We start from the raw sequence: 18,976 nt of genomic DNA, 5'->3' as shown, positions 1-18,976 counted from the left end.
TAGGTCTCGCGATCGTAGAAAATTCCTTCACGAACCTCCTGTAGTAACAAGCTAGACCCAAGAAAATCCGAATCTCAGCAACATTCTTCGGTGATTCCCACTTGGTCACTGCCTCAATCTTGCTAGGATCCACTAATACACCCTTTTTAGATGTCACATGACCCAGAAAAGCCACTTCCTCTAACCAAAACTCGCACTTGGATAACTTGGCATAAAGTTGATTGTCTCGCAAGGTCTGCAAAACTAATCTCAGGTGCTCCTCATGCTCTTCCTTAATCTTAGAGTAGACTAAGATGTCATCAATGAAGACGACCACAAACTTGTCCAAGAGCGGACTAAAAACCCGGTTCATCAGATCCATGAAAGTTGGTGGTGCATTCGTCAAACCAAAAAGCATCACTACATACTCATAGTGACCATAACGAGACCGGAAAGCTGTCTTAGGAATATCCTCATCTCCTATCCTCAACTAGTGATAACCCGACCTCAAATCGATCTTAGAGAACACCCCTGCGCCACTCAGCTGGTCAAAAAGGTCATCAATCCTTGGCAAAGGATACTTGTTCTTCACCCTGACACGATTCAGCTCTCTGCAATCGATGCATAGCCTCATGCTCCCATCTTTCTTTTTCACAACTACACCGGTGCTCCCCATGGTGACATACTAGGCCGGATATACCCCTTATCTAACAGATAATGTAACTGTTTCTTCAACTCTTCCAGTTCTTTAGATGCCATACGATACGGTGCTTTGGATATAGGACATGTCCCCGGTTTAAGCTCCACATTGAAGTCGATATCTCTCTTAGGTGATAACCCCGGTATCTCTTCTGGAAAGACATCACTAAACTCTCCAACCACAGGTATATCAGATGTAGTCAGCTGCTCCGCGCGCCGATCTCTCACTTGGAAAAGGATCAAGGGGCATTTCTTCCTTAAACATGACTTTAAGGTCATAACAACGATGAACTTACACTTTGGCCTCACTACAAACCCCTTATAAGACACCCTGACACCCTTAGGACCCTTCAAAGAGACTTTCTTTTGTCGGTAGTCTATCCTAGCATCATACTTACCTAACCAATCCATCCCGACGATAACCTCAAAACCATCCATAGGAAACTCTAACAAGTTGACCGGTAAGTCTACCCCTCCAACCAATATGGACACATCTCTATACAACTTAACACAAGACACCGACACAGCCAAAGGTATAAACACATCATCTTTTACAAGCTCAAACTCCCCCAAACCCATAGACAAGGCATGACCCATAGATACAAAAGAATGGGTTGCCCCTGAGTCAAACAAAACAAAAGACGGTGTACTATGAACGAGAAAGGTACCTGTATTATATGAGCATCATTCTCAGCTTCCTGCCTGCTCATCATGAAGAGCTTCCCGCTGCTTTTGTGACCTCCACCCTGGACCGAGGTGTTAGAAGTAGTCGGCTTAGTTGCCGAATTTTGAGTCACACTGTTGTTCGGGCGCTGATAAGATCCTCCACTGTTGCGGTTGAAGCCACCATTGTTGTTGTTCTGCCCTCCACGGTTACCCCATGACCCAGATGGCCTGTTGCTAGCAAAGCTCTGACTCAGAGCCTGAGATAAACTCTCTGGTAAGCTCCTAAAGCCCCTTCAACTTTGATACTGGTGTAATCGTACCTCTTGTGGCCTATTCCCCCACAGTTGTAGCAAGTGAGATTGGAGTTGTCACTAACACTCCGACCACCGCCCTTTCCCCATGCTCGAGATCCTCCAGAAAACCTAGATCCTCCTGAAAAAGCCCTTGAATGACCATAGTTGCCCTTCTTATGGCCCGACTGATTGCCTCTCTCACTCTCTGCTTTCCTCTTTTCAGTAGTGGTTCTCTCCGTAGCCTCCTTGGATAGATCCACCAACCTCTCAGCTTTCCCAGCCCTTAAATACACATCCTTCAGATCAGTGATAACCCCAGTTGGTAACCTGTTCATGATCTTGGGTGCCAACCCCTCTCAAAACGAAGAGCTAAACCCCGTTGCCCCAGCTGCATGTCTTCCGCATAGCGAGACAACTCAAGGAACCGGTGATAGTACTCCGTAACCGTCATGTCATTAGTCATGGTGATAGTACTCCGGCGGACACTTCACTACTTCAAGGAGACGCTCCATCTCACGGTGCCAATTATCAAGAAGCTTAGGTTCTCCGGTGCCCTTAGAAGTTGATGGGTTGAAGCGGGCAATGATAGTGCTCAGGTGGGTTGCATCCACCGGTTTTTCAGCCCCCTTACCCACATTCTTAAGAGCCTCAAGGATAGCTTCCTTCTGCTTGATCATACGAGCTACCTCATCTGTGGTTATCTCAGATGCTTAGATATACGCGGCTGACCTCTTTGGCGGCATTTTGAGCTGATAAAAGCAAGGAAATGTAAGGAAATGTAAGCACATAGCCTACAGCTCAAAATAAACATGACCCTCCGCCAAAGAAGTACTCGGTCGAGTATGGTGAGATACTCGGTTGAGTATGGACTACTCGGTCGAGTACTACTATTACTTGGTCGAGTGTTCCACTCCAATAGCGAACGTCAAAAACACAGAAAACATACTCGGTCGAGTAAGGATCATACTCGGTCGAGTATGCCTCACTCGGTCGAGTATGCTCTAATACTCGGTCGAGTAATCACAACCAGAAGCTACTGCTACGTACATCCCAAACAACACTCGGTCGAGTGCCTGGTTACTCGGCCGAGTACCCGCCCTAATCGGCCGAGTCATGCCAAAAACGAGCTGCAACTATCATAAACATACTTAAACATGCTTTTCTACCAAGATATATACGATGTACCACTACCCTTTTGAAAGCCACATAATAAACACTTAACATGCTCAACATATTTCATGCTCAAGATCTAACATCGACAAATTATCAATGCATCAAATACTGTCACGTTCCAATTCTTTCATCATTTCATCCAACCATTGAACAAGATTCAAGTTACAAGTACTACACACACACATGATTCGACATACAACAGTTCCCAAGACTCCTCCTTGTGACCGGTTAGAGATCGTAAGGGCCTCAATGCGACTTCGGGACATCTCCCAAGTCTTTGCGGTAGCTCCAAACAACTCTCCCCGGGTTCATTTTATTAAGACTTCCTAAGTTCATTGGGTTCATTAGTTTTAGGTTCCAGAATCCTCGCTCTGATACCACTTTGTGACACCCCCACATACCAAGGTGCCTTACCAGGACCACCCTAGCATGAGAGACCGTCACCATCTTGGTTGCCCGAGGTTAGTATATCAAAGTTACCAATCCAAAACATAATTATTAAAGTATAAATGATTAACTGGTTACATAGTTCAAAATCCAAAACCCAAAGTACATGCGTCTAGTGTTCAAGAACAAAAACTGAAAACTAAAAGCTCTTGACAGCGGCAGCTAGACTCGAGTGATGACTCCCCATGACGACCCCATAGCTAAAGCACGTCATCACCTGTCACAATATGCTCACCATCCCCGAATGGATCACCACATATTTTATAAAACAACAACGGGGTAAGTTACGATATAACCAAAATAAGACAAGTACAGAAAGGAAAACTGCTGATCATCACACCTCTAAGTCCCGATCTCACATAGTAACTAACTACACACTAAAGTGGGTAGCCCTGCACGATTACCCATCGCAACAGGTAATCCATACCGCCAGTGGGGGACCGCAGCCAATCCTCACCAAATACCGCTCATCAACGAGCGGTAACCCTGTTCATTAATGTGCACATCCCCTCCTGTGGCGGGTTCCACAGAGGGCAAAACTAGGGCGTGAAGCCACTCCCGTAAGTGACCCCACTCAGCCGAGGACGCGCCTCTCGAACATCATCAACAACCATCACATCACCAACATCAACTCCAACACACCAACAACGATCAGCAGATATACAATCGTACAACAATAAAAACATATACTTATAATGATTAAACAGTAAACCGAGTAGGGAAACCCTACCTTCGCACAACTGCAATGAGACACAAGCAAGGCAATCTAGAACGGCTCCTCTACGAAGTCCTCACCTAACAACAATCACATAAACTCCAAAAAGGCACCTCTCGATTGAGGACATTAAGTACTCTATCGAGCACTATAGTACTCGATCAAGTGGTTTCCAGCGCGTAATTCCTGCTTTGCGCACTGAACTTCAAACGACCACCATTTCTTCGTTGCTTGGGCAAATGAGGCGTTTTCGGTGGCGTTAGAAATCTAAGAGGATAAGCTTTCATCTCTAATTAGAATAACCTGATTATAATTTATAGAACTCGAGATATGGCTCTTCAAATTAGGCACTAGTTATATGAAGCTCTTCCTTTGCTCGCCTAACTACCTTACTTCTATGCGCATCACAAATAGTAGTTTTCAAGCTCCGACTCAACTCATCTTCTAAATGCATGCTTAAGGACATGTTCTAAGCTTGATTCCGCTTCTCTTTCGTTCATTCCTGCAAATAGGACAAGAGAAACCAAAGTAGACAATTCGGGGGACATTTGTAGCTAAACACTACACAAAATGCATAGAAATGCGTGCAAATAAGGCTTAGAAAGACTATATAAAATGCACGCATCACGCCTCATGAACATCATCAACAACCATCACATCACCAACATCAACTTCAACACACCAACAACGATCAGCAGATAAACAATCGTACAACAATACAAACATATACTTATAATGATTAAACAGTAAACCAAGTAGGGAAACGCTACCTTCGCACAACTGCAATGAGACACAAGCAAGGCAATCTATAATAGCTCCTCTACGAAGTCCTCACCTAACAACAATCACATAAACTCCAATTACCATATGCAAAACCCCCTTTTCCCCCCAATTCATAAATTAAGACAAACCCTAAATGATTAATCAATGAAACTAATGAAATCAAGGACTTACCGACACCAACGATATAATGAATGATGAAGAAGACTTGCTAACAATCCGCACACTTGAAAGAGATTTGGAGAGGATTAGAGAGGATTAGAGTTACGTTGAAGTGCTTAGGTTTTGTGAAAATGATTAGAAACTGTTAATCCACGATTATATAACTCTAATGCTTTCTAAATCAAGCCGCAGAAATAACACCCGTCAGACCGGATACTCGGTCGAGTATAGAGTATACTCGGTCGAGTATTCCTGGGCAATAAACTTCCCAGAAACACACGACACACCTACTCGGCCGAGTAAGCTATATTCGGCCGAGTACAGACTTAGGAAAAACCGTTGTATTACAGGATACGAATATCGATTGGATATTCTTATTTTGAAATTTAATTTAAAATTAAGTTTGAAACATGATCATATTTATCGTCTTATATGATGATTTTATTTAGAATTCTTATTTCAATGTTCTTGACATAAAATTGAAGTACCACTTACATATTTCTCTTATATTTTAAAGTTGTATTAAGTTGTTGTATCAGATAAAATTATATTTTCTCGAAATTATACTAGAAAATTATAGTTTCGAATCGGAACGGATATCCAAATGTTTTAATTGTAATATCCATATCTAAACCAAAGATTTCGGACCGGATATTCGATCCAAACTTAACTTTCGGATCGGATATCAGATCGGTTTGGATAATCGGAGTTTTTTGCTTAGCCTTAAATTTAATACGGTATACATAAGTACATAACCGACCACACTATAGTACTCATATTTCTATGGTCCGTTCCGATCAATAGTTTACCATTACTTTTATAAACGATTATTAAAGTAAGGAGAGAACAATTATTTTTCCTCATTTCCTCTTTAATACACCCATATTTGAATATATTTACTTTTATAAAACGATTACAACCATTAGATCGTCACACGATTTAACCTGATCCGTCTATAAAAAAAATGAAAGTCCATTTCTTTCTAGAAAATGGAGAGAATCTGAACTGTTGTAAAAGAGATAGACCATTATAAATTCCTAATTTTACTCGGTTTATTTCAAAGCCCTAATCATCCTTTCCCGTCCTTTTTCTATCACCTACAACTAGACCCGTAAAAAGATGACTTGATCCAAAAAAATTAACTCAAATCCCCCGAAAATTAACCCAAAATAACCTGCTCTTTTTAGCCTAAACTCCCATGACGGCCCAACCCGATAATAACCTACACATGTAGGGTCAAAACCTGCAAACCGCGACCCCACCCAAAAATTGGTAGCTTTATTAAAATTTTGTATACAAAGCAAATAAAACTAATATAAAATGAAGAAAGAGATGAAAATAACCATAATTCCGGAATTCCGGGTTGGACCGGAATTACCCACTTTTTCAAATTCCGGTCCATTGGACCAGAATAAAAATACAATTTTAAGAAAAAATGAAAATAACCATAATTCCGGGCATTCCGGTTCAAACCGGTCCCGGACCGGACCGAAAACCGGTATCTTGGAAAATGGTGGAACGGAGACCGAGCCGGAATTTTTAATTCCGGTTCCGGTCCACTCGATTCCGGTTCGGACCGGTCCATTTTTCCGGTCCGAACTGGATTATGCCCACCCCTAGCTCCAAGGGTGACTTGAGCGGAAGACGGTTTCCCAACCGCCTTCCGTCTCCAAAATCGGAACCAAAGATCCTCCAACATCCTCCAATGTCCACCAAACCAAGAACAACCGACAAGTCCGAATAACACGACTATGCAACCATAATGATAAGACAAGTATAATCGTGCTCACTCTTCACTAATTTATTTCTCATCATTTAATTGCCCTTTAACATGTTATAATGCAATGTAATCATGTTTGTGACAAAGTATCATTCTCATCTTAGCTTATTACTATGAAGTCATCTTATATGATAAACCCAAATTACTAAAACATGTTATAATGCAACTATCATGAGACAAATGCAGTTAGTGACAATAAATGAACAATGAAACACTAATATCACCATAGCTAAGTAGGGAAAACCCTACCTCAAGCTTATCTTCACCAATCCACAAGCTACTCACTAGAAATGCTCCTCAATGAAACTCCCTACACATATTAGTTGCTACAATAAATACCACAACCTATTACAATAATCATACTAATTAAATCCCCCTTAACAACCCCTTTTAATTCATACACCCTAAATAGTATAGAGAAATCTACTAACTAAATAAGATTGTTAAGACAAGAATAAAGGGAATAAGAAGTGTAGATCAACTTACAAACAATTGGAAGAACAAGGGAGGCAAGAATCTCCTCAAGAGAATTAAGGTTTTGAGAGAGTTTGTAGGTGATGAAATTAGAGTGATAATGGGGGAGTTTAGAGAGTGGTGTGAATAGTGTTGGAGAAGGGTTTTGTGTAGGAAATCTGAGATGATAAGGTTCCGAAAGCGACATTTCACCAACCATTTCTCGTATAAGCCGTACTCGGCTGACACTCGGTCGAGTGGCCGGTCTACTCGATCGAGTGGTAGCTCCACTCGGTCGAGTAGATGGTCACTCGGCCGAGTGACCGACTTTACAGGCTTCCAGAAAACTGTCCAGTGGCACTCGGTCGAGTGGGTCTCCACTCGGTCGAGTGAATCATCTACTTGGTCGAATCTAGTCTATATAAATGCGGGGTATTACAATCTTCCCCCCTTAAAAAGAACTTCGTCCCCGAAGTTCACACCCGACACACTAATATTCGAAAATTCTATATCCCAAGGAATTCTCAAAGAGGGAAGCGGTGAGTCGGGTATCAAAACTAGTATGCTATGACCAACTAACATTGTATGGCTAAGAAAAAAGATAAGAATTTCGTGTTACTTGTACTTACGTAATACGCCCTACCCCTCTAGGAACATTGTTACGACCTCGTAACCGACTCATACCTGCTCGAAAAGGTAAGGGTATCATTCTTTCATGTTCTCATACTCTAGAATCATTTCATCATCATTTATCATCATTTACTATATTAAAGCAAAAGCCAATACATCCATAAAAGCTGATGTGTCGAGCTCTCATAATTCCACCGTATAAAGTACACGTATATACGGTATACATACATACATACGGAGTAAAACCAAATTACTCTAAACATAACTGCTATCCTCACTTGGCCACTATCTCATTAACCTAATAATTAATTAGTACCCACTTGGCCACTATCTCATTTACACATCCTAACCGCCCCCAATTTACAATTTAGGGAGTAAAATATAAAATTAATAATGGAGCACATCAAATTTCTTTTTTGGTTTAATCCTTTTCTTCAAACTCTCCCAAATTTGATTTGTTTTTGCTTGCACAGTAATGATCGTCATCGTTATTGGCTGCTTGACCGGAGAACAAATTATCGATGTTATTTGATCGGTGTACCGATTGCTTAGAGAGGATCGACCACCCAGGAATACCATCGTCAGAGATAACTGGGTAGATTGATCCTTATATTCATGGTGGAATAGATTGATCTATCTATTCCATCCTTTGGTTAATTTCATCATCCAATTATAGGTAAAGTTACACTTCTCATCCCATATTTCGCTCTAGGTTTTTTAACCTTTTATAAATTCCTTTAATCTCCATCCTCCGCCTTGATCATTGCTTACTTTTGTATGTTTTATGGGGTATTCAAATCCATTTTAAACAAATGGGTGAGACGGTGAGAGTAATTAACAATAGAAGTTTGGCATAAAAATCTCACTGAGAAATGATAATATGTTCTGTTAGGACTTATGAGCTCATTAGCGTTGGTCATTATGATTCTCAATTCACTAGGGAGATATTAACAGGTCAGTAAAATCAGCCCACTTTTTAATATCAGTACATTGAGCCATTGAGGAGATGCAAATGTGTTCGGTTTTGTTTGATTACGTTTGTGATAGCACAAAATTTTGAGCCATTCTAAGCTCAAGATCGAAGATGAATCATGGGTTAATTGTATATGGAAACTAGGAAGCACAAATGAGGTATAACAAGTTTATTAGCCCTTGATTATCTTGCAACAAAGTCATATCATTATTATTATTTTCCTGAAATATGATATGTTTTGTTTACTTTTGTAATTACATCAAAAAACTCAGATAAGGTGTAACAACTTAATTTGCTTAATGCTTACATTTGTGTATCTGTTTTGGGTCATCTTTTGTAGCAGTTTATTTATTTATTTTACATTACCAAGTTAAAAATGACTACTTCTAACTATGATTTTATGGGAATTAGAATGGGGAGCTAGGCAAAACTGGGCATGAATTAGCGCCTTCATCTGAGTGTAATTGTTCACCTGGACCATTAATAAAGGTTTGCTCTTTCCCAGACATAAAAGCGAAAACCTTGATGAAGTTTTGACTAAAGAAACCTGTACATTTTGATTAGCTACGTGTTCGTTAAAATTAGCCATATCTTATGGTTTTGAAGTTTTACATATGATGGGGCATATTCTGCACCGTTGACCAAGTCAACATATTGAACAAGGTCAAAGATATCCACAGCAAGTCAACGACTTAGACAGCCTAGCCGATGCAGCCCATCGGCCTGTTAGCCTGGGTCTCGGCGTGACAACCCGCCAGCCGAGACACATACCCGCGTACTCATATCCAAGACCCCTCGGCGGTGAGTCAACATGGCCCGCCGGCCTGCCATAGGTCCCTCGGCCGAGGGGTAGATCAGTCTTTCCACCTGCTAGCCACTTGGCCACTTGGCCACTACGTGACAAAAGGTGAAAGTCTATAAATACTCCTCAACCTTCATTGAGGAAAAGGATCCCACAACTTAACCTAAATACGCTATTCATCTGGTAATATCTTCCTTATCTCTCTACAAATACATACCTAGCCAAGTAACACAACTTAATCCTTTAAGTTTACTGACTTGAGCGTCGGAGTGAGTACGCTTGACACACGCCCAAGCCCTCGCCTGCGTTCATTGTTGCAGGAGAGGCCGAGAGGAACGATAAAGGCAAGAAGAGTTCAACTCAAGACATTATTCTACAAGCCACGGGTGGTAACGATACTTGCTCTGGAATTACACTCGGAACAATTGGCGCCGTCTGTGGGGATAGACACTAGAAGCTAGTCATATTCATTCCCAAAAAAAAAAAAACATACAAAAACCCACCCAAAAAAGCTAAGAAGATGTCGAAACAACAAGACGCAGTCGTGACCGACGAAACCGCGTTCTACCAAGATGATACGTTCAACAATTCTGGAGTCGTGCAGCCCTCCACCGGCGGAGTAATCCAACCGGAGTTCGGGATGCCGACAATACCCGACACGCCGCTGCCAGCCAACCAGGTCACCATCACGGGACATGTGGTTGACGTAGCGAAACCGAAAATGCTCCCGGACCTAATCGCAATACGCCCGCTCACACCGTCACGCCGACAAGAGCGGCGGCGGAACCGTCCAGAGACCAGGGCCCAAAACGTGACTCCGAGAAATTTGAACGGAGCACTAGGAGAAGCCGACCCGCCAAGACGCCGGGAGCCCAAAGTGGGCGCGGTAGACCTAAGTCCTTCCCGCACTCGTGGGAGGACAGCGTCCCCGCCGCACGAACGAGGCTTACCCCAAAGGAGCCAGAGGAGTCCGACTCAACAGAGTTGGAGGGGAAGCCCAAGCCGAAGAAGGAGTCATTCCCGCTACGAGGAAAGGAGCCGGATTAGGAATGCGAGTAGCCGATCGCCGCGTGTCATTCGACACGTGGTCGACAAATTTCCCCCTCGGCGCCTACGTCCTAGAAGTCCAGGTGCCAACTAAGCTCAAGTTGCCACTTCTATCATACAAGGGAGATAGTGACCCGCCGACCACGCCGAGGCTTTTGAGTCTTACATGTCGGTATGGGAGCGGCCGATGAGGTCAGTGCCGAGTTTTCCCAACAACTCGTACGGGATGGCTCAAGGTTGGTACAAGGGGCTTCCCGACGGTTCGGTGTACTATTACGCCGACCTAAAGGACGCCTTTCTAGCCCAAGACTCTCGCAACAAGAGAAGGGGCCGTGGAGACATCGGATCTCCTAACTATCAAGCCGGAGGGGGGCGAGTCTCTACGAAGCTATGTGAAGAGGTTCGACGGAAAGGTCCAAAGCAGATTCGAGAAATCAATCCCGAATCCGGCGGCCTTCGCGGCGATGAAGGGCCTCCCAAGAGGAGATTTAAAAAATGAGCTCATCAAGTGCGGAGGCCTAGGTTTAGACGCCGCCAGAAAGTTGGCTGACCAAGCCATCAAGGTAGAAGACTATCACAAGACCTGGGTAGGCCCCAGTGAGGCCGAGCACTCAGAGAAGAAGAGTCGCCGGGAGGACAGCCCGGACGAAAGACGCCGTGAGAATAATAGGTCACGGTCGGACATATCCGCCAGGAAACAGGACTCGGCGGGCGCCGGGTGGAGCTCAGGAACATACCACCAAAGGCGGTATAGCGAGAAAACCCCTCTCGTCGTATCGCCCGCCGAGGTCTTCGCTCCGAGCAAAAACGAGGGCCGAAACGGGAGAGACCCCCAAGCCAAAAAGTGACGGTGACACGAGCCAAGATCGTGAGTATCACGGCCACACCACCGCCACCTAACCAACGATCACGCATCCAAGAATGCCATCAAGAGCTAATCCGGAAGGGGAGCCTCGCAAGTACGTTGCCAAAAGCCAAAAGACGATGCCGACGGTTCGGGTAGAAATCCGTCTTCGAACGGATAGGAGTGATCCATGTTGTCATCGGGGGCAACGAGAACGGAGGGTCCGCTCACGGGCACAAACGGCACTCCGAACGAGCTATATCATGCCATCAACTTTGTGCCCAACACAGCGATCCCCGCTTCCAACATCCCCGACATAACCATTGGAAGGAAGGACTACGAAGGAGTCATCGCTCCTCACAAATGACCCACTTGTGGTCAATTTGGACATATCCAACCACCTGGTCAAAAGGTGCCCGATTGACACAGCGCGTACACGAACATCATGTTCGGGAGTGCTTCCTCGGCCTCGGCCGAAAGTCAAGGACTTGAGCCCTGCGCCAACCCACCATATAGGGCCTACGGTACCACTAGATCAATCGACTCCGGTGACGTTCGGCGAAAAGAATGCGGCTAAGAATGTCCTAGCCGAGTTCGTGGTCATCGATGGCTCATCCGCCACAACGTTCTCATAGCCGAATCACCCCGAGTGAGGCCGACGCAGTGATGTCCATCCGGGCCCTAACACCGATGTATGTCTCGGACCGGGGGGAAGCGCATAAGCTCGTCTCCAAAGACGAGAATGACGAAGTAGTCAACGTCCCGATAGCGCGGAGGATGCAACACGCAATCCTCAAAGTAGCAAAGAAATCGAGAAAGGGAAAAGCCTATCCTTACAACAGAGGGCGACCTCACGGACGTAGCTAGCGGGCCGACCGGGAGGGTGCGCCTTTGGTAAACTCGTTAGACACCGGTAATCTCGGAAAACTCGTATAACGACGGAGGTGTCCAAAACAATGCTGGGCACCCCGACGCATGTTTTTATCTAATGAAAAATCACCCAGGCCTTCCATCAAAACGTTCATTTTCCCCATAGCCACTAGAAGAGCGGCAGACGCCGCCACACCGTCATACCGACAAGAGCTAGCCTCCATCAAGAAATTAGCGCCGTCGCAGCCACCCCAAGTAGTAGACGCCACTAGCCACCCCAAGAGGTAGACGCCGTCGCAGTCACTCCAAGTGGTAGACGCCACGTTAGACGCTATCAAGAAATAGACGCCGCCACACCGTCATACCGACAAGAGCGGCAGCCTCCATCAAGAAATTAGCGCCGTCGCAGCCACCCCAGTAGTAGACGCCACTAGCCACCCCAAGAGGTAGACGCCGTCGCAGTCACTCCAAGTGGTAGACGCCACGTTAGACGCTATCAAGAAATGACGCCGCTCACACCGTCATACCGACAAGAACGGCAGCTCCATCAAGAAATTAGCGCCGTCGCAGCCACCACCCCAGTAGTAGACGCCACGGCAATCACCCCAAGAGGTAGACGCCGTCGCAGTCACTCCAAGTGGTAGACGCCACGTTAGGACGCTATCAAGAAATAGTACGCCGCTCACACTCACTCACACACCAATATATGGCAATCACACTCGAAATAAACACCTCGACGGTCACGACCAGCGCAGTTGATACTCGCAAGGCGATCAAAACGCCTCAGAAGCGTCGCACAGCTGAGGAACGCACTCTAAGACCGCCTCGACCAAGCCAAGGCGGAAGCAAAGGAGGCGCCCAATCAATAACGTAAAAAAAAAAAAAAAAAAAAAAAAAAAAATAAGAAAGGGAATGAGGTAAAGACCTCGCCAAGCCGATGCGAAGAAACGAGCTCTTATTAAATATGTCTCAACAAATTACAAAGAATACGACAATGGCCGTCCCCGTTCGGGATAAGCCAAAGCACAACCTGCCAAAGTTGTACAAACTACAAGGAAAGAAAAGCAAAAGCTACAAATATATCATTTAAAGCGCCAAAAGATGGCGAAAGGAAGGGTTTAATATTTGGCCCCGAACAAATTGAAAACAGATCTGTGAAACTTGTTCTCATCAAGCGAAAGACGTAGTAGTGTGTGAAGAGATAAGGCAATCCGAGACGCCGGTGAGCCTCGGTGACAACCGCCCGTCTCCCTATGATCGTTGCCACACCATCGGCGCCGGTAGCGCATCTTCTTCAATGGGCAACCCAAAAAGCGGCTTTCTAGCGACCTCGGCCTTGGCCTCGGCATCATCGGCCGCCCTCATCCTCTCGTCTTCCTCCTTGCCGCCTTAGCCTTCTCGAAGAGTCGCTTTCTCCGCGCCGCCTCCTTCTCCATCTTCGCCCTCACCGCCTCCTTGGCCTTCTCCGCCACGGCTTTCTCCTTAGCCTCGAGCTTGTCATCAAGCAGCTCGTCGAATCGGCCCCACGGAAAGGAACCAACAAGAGGGAAAAGCTCCCGATCACTTCCCTAGCAGCTCCTTCCGGCCAAATCCCGACCAACGCACGGCTTGGGAGCGTGACGGTTTGGAGCATCTCAATGTCCTCCTCCTTTCGCCTAATGATGGCCTCTTTACCCCGAATCACCTCCGCCCGGGCCTTAAACAGTCCCCGGATTCGTTCCTCTCTGGAGATGAGGTCGGCACGCCCGAACAAGGTTACATTTCTCCAACAGCTTCGCGGCTTCGGCGCCGCGGCCTCGGCCTTGGCTCTCTCGCGAGGACCTCCTTTTCGGCGTCCTCCCCGAGTTTTCTCTCGGCCCAAGAGCGCCTTCTCGGATCTCCCCTAAGCCTCGCTCATTGAGGAGATCCATCTTCGCCGACGCAGACCACCGCTTAGTGGCATTACGCTCGAAATTGACTCGAGCCACGGCCTTCTCCCCGCTCCACGAGGCGAGCGCCGGCACCACGTTCCACCTCGCCGCCTCCTTAATCGCCTTCGTGCCTTCCTCTATAAGCGGGAAACGGAAGCCTTCTCGGGAGATAGGGGCGGTGTTGACACTTTGACCACCGACTGCAGCTGCACCGAGAGAGAGAAGCCTTCGGGATGAAGAGTTGACGATGACGCCCGATCACCGACCAAGCAGAGATCCCCTCCACTTGGCGCCCAACGAGAGCGAAAGCCGGCGGTTGGTCTACAAAAATTTAATAAAGGCATCAAGATCGACATATTTCGACATATCAAAAGCTCGTCATCGCGCACCTAATGGCCCTTGCTAAAATTTGAGCCACAAGATAGATAGGTACCATGTTTGGCCTTCTTGGCGGGAGGAGGCACTTCCTTGCCGGTAGAGGTCGTCTCTTTCCTCTTACGGATAAGGGGAGATCCCTCCGCATCAGAGTCCCCCTCATCAGGAATATCAACAATCTCCACCTTCTTAAGGGAGGGGATGGGAGTTGAACCGCAGTGTCGACGCCGTTGCCGCCGAAGACTTTGTTTTCCGCGTCCGACGCACTACGCCGCTAACAACCTTCGCTGCGCCTCCCCCCTCGCTCAAGCCCTTCACCCTGCTCCATAAGATCATTCGGCGACGTCCCCGCGCCATGGGCTAGAGCCTTGGGATGCAAATTAGCAACGGTTTTATCTTTGTGCGGCCCCATTCTCCGAAGGATATCCTCGATAGGTCCTACCCAAAGTGGTCTGCAAAAGAAACAAAGCAAGAGTTAAGTAGAGGAAATAAATCGAGGTTCGAGAAGTAGGAACATTGAGAGCGGAGATGGGCCTCACACCGACCCCACTCACCCCGTGCTAGGGGCTTCTGTATGAGGCCGACATAGCAAAGCGGCTCATCCCGAAGAATGATCTCGCGTCGGGGAATCCATCTTTTCGGCATCCCACTCTTGTCCACCTCAAAGAGCCTCATTGCCGACCTCTCATCCTCCTTAAGAAGGACCTTGCTGGCATCCATTTTAAGATGCTTCCGGTGACCCATCCGTCATGCTCCGCCCTAGTCTCACACCGCAAATTAACTTGGTGCCGGAAGGAGCGGGCAACGATAGTCATCCTAAGACCTTAACGTACACCCACCGATCTTGCCAATCCTTGCAAGAAGAAAGTTTGTCAACAGAGACATAACCCCGCTCCATTTGAACACCGTACCATCCGACGCGCCGTGGATTGATGGTTTGAGATGATGAAGCCGGCGGAATAAATTCACCGTCGAGCCTCTCCCTTAAAGAGACAAAGCCGACAAAACCGATTATGGTTCTCATAGCCGGGTGCGGTTGGGCAACGGCAACGTTCATGGCTCTAATTATGGCCATAACGTACCCATTCGGCGAAACCGGAGCCCGTACTCCGGATGCCGCATGTACACGCCTGTAGCCGGTGGAGGACAACATACGGCCGACCCTCCTCCGGGATAACAATTTTATATCCCCTACCAAAGAAAAAATGGTCCTCGAAAAGTTTCCCGCCGGAACAACTGGCAAGGTTATGGGACCAAGCACGGTCAAGACGAACCTTACAGGCATCGCCGTGATCCATGACATACTGTCTCCCCTCATTAGGACGAGAACTTTCCGCATCATCACCGAAGTCATCACCAAAATCACCTAAAGAATCATCATCCTCCCATTCCTCCAGAATTTGAGGATCGACTTCAGGAGAAGGGGACCTAGGGCCCCCCGACGCAGGTTTACCGGGTCCAACATCGGCAGAAGACATGTTCACAACAATTACTAACGAAATAAGAGATGAAAAAATTCGTTTGTTTACCTTAAAAGAAAAAACACTCGCCGGATCAAAGACTCTGAAGATTGGAAGAAAAGGAAGCCCTTGAAAGTTTAGAAAGATGAAGATTTTGGAGAAAATTTGAGAAAATGAAATTAGTGACCAAAATCACTTTAAAAACCGCCTGTTTATTTATAGAAAAAGCCCATAAAGAAGGATCAATCGGAATGACCCGTGAAGCGTCGGCCACCAATCAATGAAAGCGGACACGTGTTAGACATGCAACCATGGAATGTCAATCGTTGCAACAGTTGAACGTCAATCAATGCAACAGTGACCAAGCGTCTTCAACACGCCCATTCATATCTCTCCGCCTATTCATCTTCCTCAACAAATTCCTAGGTATCTAGTCTCCGCCGGCCACCTGATCAACCAAGCTAGGAAGCACCGGCCCGGGGCAATCAAAAACAACCTAAGACTCTCGGCCGGGTCTCGGCAACAATCATATTCTTTTCCACATCGGATGCCCTTTACGCATCCATGTGGAGGGGGGATATGGTATATGGTGCGGCCTAACAAGAACCACGCCGACGCACAAGAAGAAGCCGATACAGAAAATTATTCTGAAAATTACTTGTGCAGAATATATGCTCAACATACATCGGAGCCCATACCACGGCATAGACTACGCTGGGGGCAAATTGATGGGGCATATTCTGCACCGTTGACCAAGTCAACATATTGAACAAGGTCAAAGATATCCACAGCAAGTCAACGACTTAGACAAACTTAGCCGATGCAAACCCCATCGGCTACTAGTTAGCCTGGTCTCGGCGTGACAACCGCCAAACGGGACACATACCCGCGTACTCATATCCAAGACCCCTCGGCGGTGAGTCAACATGGCCCGCCGGCCTGCCATAGGTCCCTCGGCCGAGGGGTAGATCAGTCTTTCCACCTGCTAGCCACTTGGCCACTTGGATCTTCGTGACAAAAGGTGAAAGCCTATAAATACTCCTCAACCTTCATTGAGGAAAAGGATCCCACAACTTAACCTAAATACGCTATTCATCTGGTAATATCTTCCTTATCTCTCTACAAATACATACATAGCCAAGTAACACAACTTAATCCTTTAAGTTTACTGACTTGAGCGTCGGAGTGAGTACGCTTGGCACACAGCCAAGCCCTCAGTTCGTTCATTGTTGCAGGAGAGGCCGAGAGGAACGATAAAGGCAAGAAGAGTTCAACTCAAGACATTATTCTACAAGCCACGGGTGGTAACGATACTTGCTCTGGAATTACACTCGGAACAACATAACCAACAAAGAAAGTTTAGATCCAAATTTTCAAACTTTTACGCATTTTTATCATCCTACAATTAATTTCTATCTTCTAGGATTTTTTTTAGAAGAATCAGGGGAAGATACAGGCAGAAACAATGTATTGAAGAATGTGATAATTGAACAAAGCTTTCAGGTAAGCGAAGCAAAGGTAGGAGTGAAACTGACTGGCATATTTTTGTTGATGGTAAAGGTTGGACAGAAAATGTGAGCATTTTTCATCAGTTGGGGCCTTGGGTCTCACAAGAGTTGCATAAAGAAACCACAATGCCATCTCTTTCAGACATGTTAATACCATAAATTCAGTTTATGAGAGTAGGAGGATCTACAAAATTCAGTTTTCCTGATTTTGTATTCATATTCTAATCTTCTAATCTAACACTCACTCTAAAATTAATCATTCACTATCACCCTGCTTCCCATAAAGAAAATAGAAATGACTCAATTGTTAGAGCTCTTTGTAGTGACACACATTAACCGGAGATTTATAAAGTAATCGATCATATGTGCATGGGTTTTTCTGTGGTGTTTCCTCTCTTGATTTATTCGCTCATATCTAAAGAACTAGTTTATTAATTTTCCAATTTTTATGTGTTTAAATTTCCTTTTGGTTTTGATTGATAATCTAATAGAAAATATGTTGATAGTCTTCATTGAGTTGGTTGGTGCTATATTTTAGAATATATCATACGGTCTTAGGAGGAGACGGGAGAGCTTATTGTTGCATTGTTAGAAAGTGAAGCGATAAAGTAAGCACCAAGTAATGAACATGTTACCTTCATCTTCTCATATAACCACCCATATTACGAAAATTGAACCTTTTAAAGGTTAACGGGTTTTGCATTTGATTATTTGTTTCATAATTTTTTGTTATTAATATGATTCACCATTTGATGGATGAATGAATAGATGAATTTTGGTTCTTCTGATGTTAGAATTTCTCATAGTCCGCAATTTTCACTCGCGTAAAGTGCTATTGACGTGATCACTCCAGTGTTGGTGGGTTGTCATAGATAAAACCAAATGAAACGTCACAGCTATGTAATTGCACGTGTATTGCATCTCGATGAATAATTGGCCTTCTGCTCCATCGTTTCTTTGTATTATCGTGTAACTCTTGATTCCTCATTATATAAATTTTTTCTCTGTATTGTTGTAGCCCTTATTCTTCATATTTTATTTAAGCTATATGCATAAGTGAAATGATTCTTTGTATCCGTTTCGCAATATTTCTAAGTCAAGTATTGTATTGTTTCTCTCTTTTTTTTTTTTTGGTGACTGTTATTAAATTGGTGTTACCAAGTGTTGCTCTATTTTTTCTTTTAATCTAGGCTTTTTCAAAAAAAAAAAAAAAGAAATCGGGATACCTCAATAGTAATGTGGAAAATAATTGATGGAACCGATGGTCTTTGGTGGAAATGGAGTCATGTATATGGCCGAAAGGCAGATCAATTTGGGAGAAGCAATGGTCGAGAAATTAGTAGTCATCTTCACTTGATTACCTGACCTTCTCATATCAAGCACTGGAGAAGTAGTTGGGTTTGCTGTAGT

General features: G+C 45.1%; 1 protein-coding gene and 1 long non-coding RNA gene across 2 annotated transcripts; one reads left to right on the top strand and one right to left on the bottom strand.

Annotated features, from left to right (window-relative positions):
• Window positions 1-636: 636 nt before the first annotated feature.
• Window positions 637-1,089, bottom strand: LOC141601012 (uncharacterized). The gene has a single exon (XM_074421273.1). It carries the CDS (start codon window positions 1,087-1,089, stop codon window positions 637-639), a length of 453 nt encoding a protein of 150 aa, XP_074277374.1.
• Window positions 1,090-8,066: 6,977 nt separating this feature from the next.
• LOC141599733 (uncharacterized) lies at window positions 8,067-17,565 on the top strand. Its single transcript, XR_012523905.1, has 2 exons — window positions 8,067-9,239; window positions 17,482-17,565. It is a non-coding gene; the product is annotated as an uncharacterized LOC141599733 (long non-coding RNA).
• The last annotated feature ends 1,411 nt before the right edge of the window (window positions 17,566-18,976 follow it).

This window comes from Silene latifolia, chromosome 9 (genome assembly GCF_048544455.1).
Source record: "Silene latifolia isolate original U9 population chromosome 9, ASM4854445v1, whole genome shotgun sequence".
Taxonomy (NCBI): domain Eukaryota; kingdom Viridiplantae; phylum Streptophyta; class Magnoliopsida; order Caryophyllales; family Caryophyllaceae; genus Silene; species Silene latifolia.
This window is presented reverse-complemented; position numbering and strand designations above follow the sequence as displayed.

Bases quoted from the DNA above. Each gene is read 5' to 3' on its own strand.
- LOC141601012 (XM_074421273.1), bottom strand. From the start codon at position 1,089: ATGGATTGGTTAGGTAAGTATGATGCTAGGATAGACTACCGACAAAAG.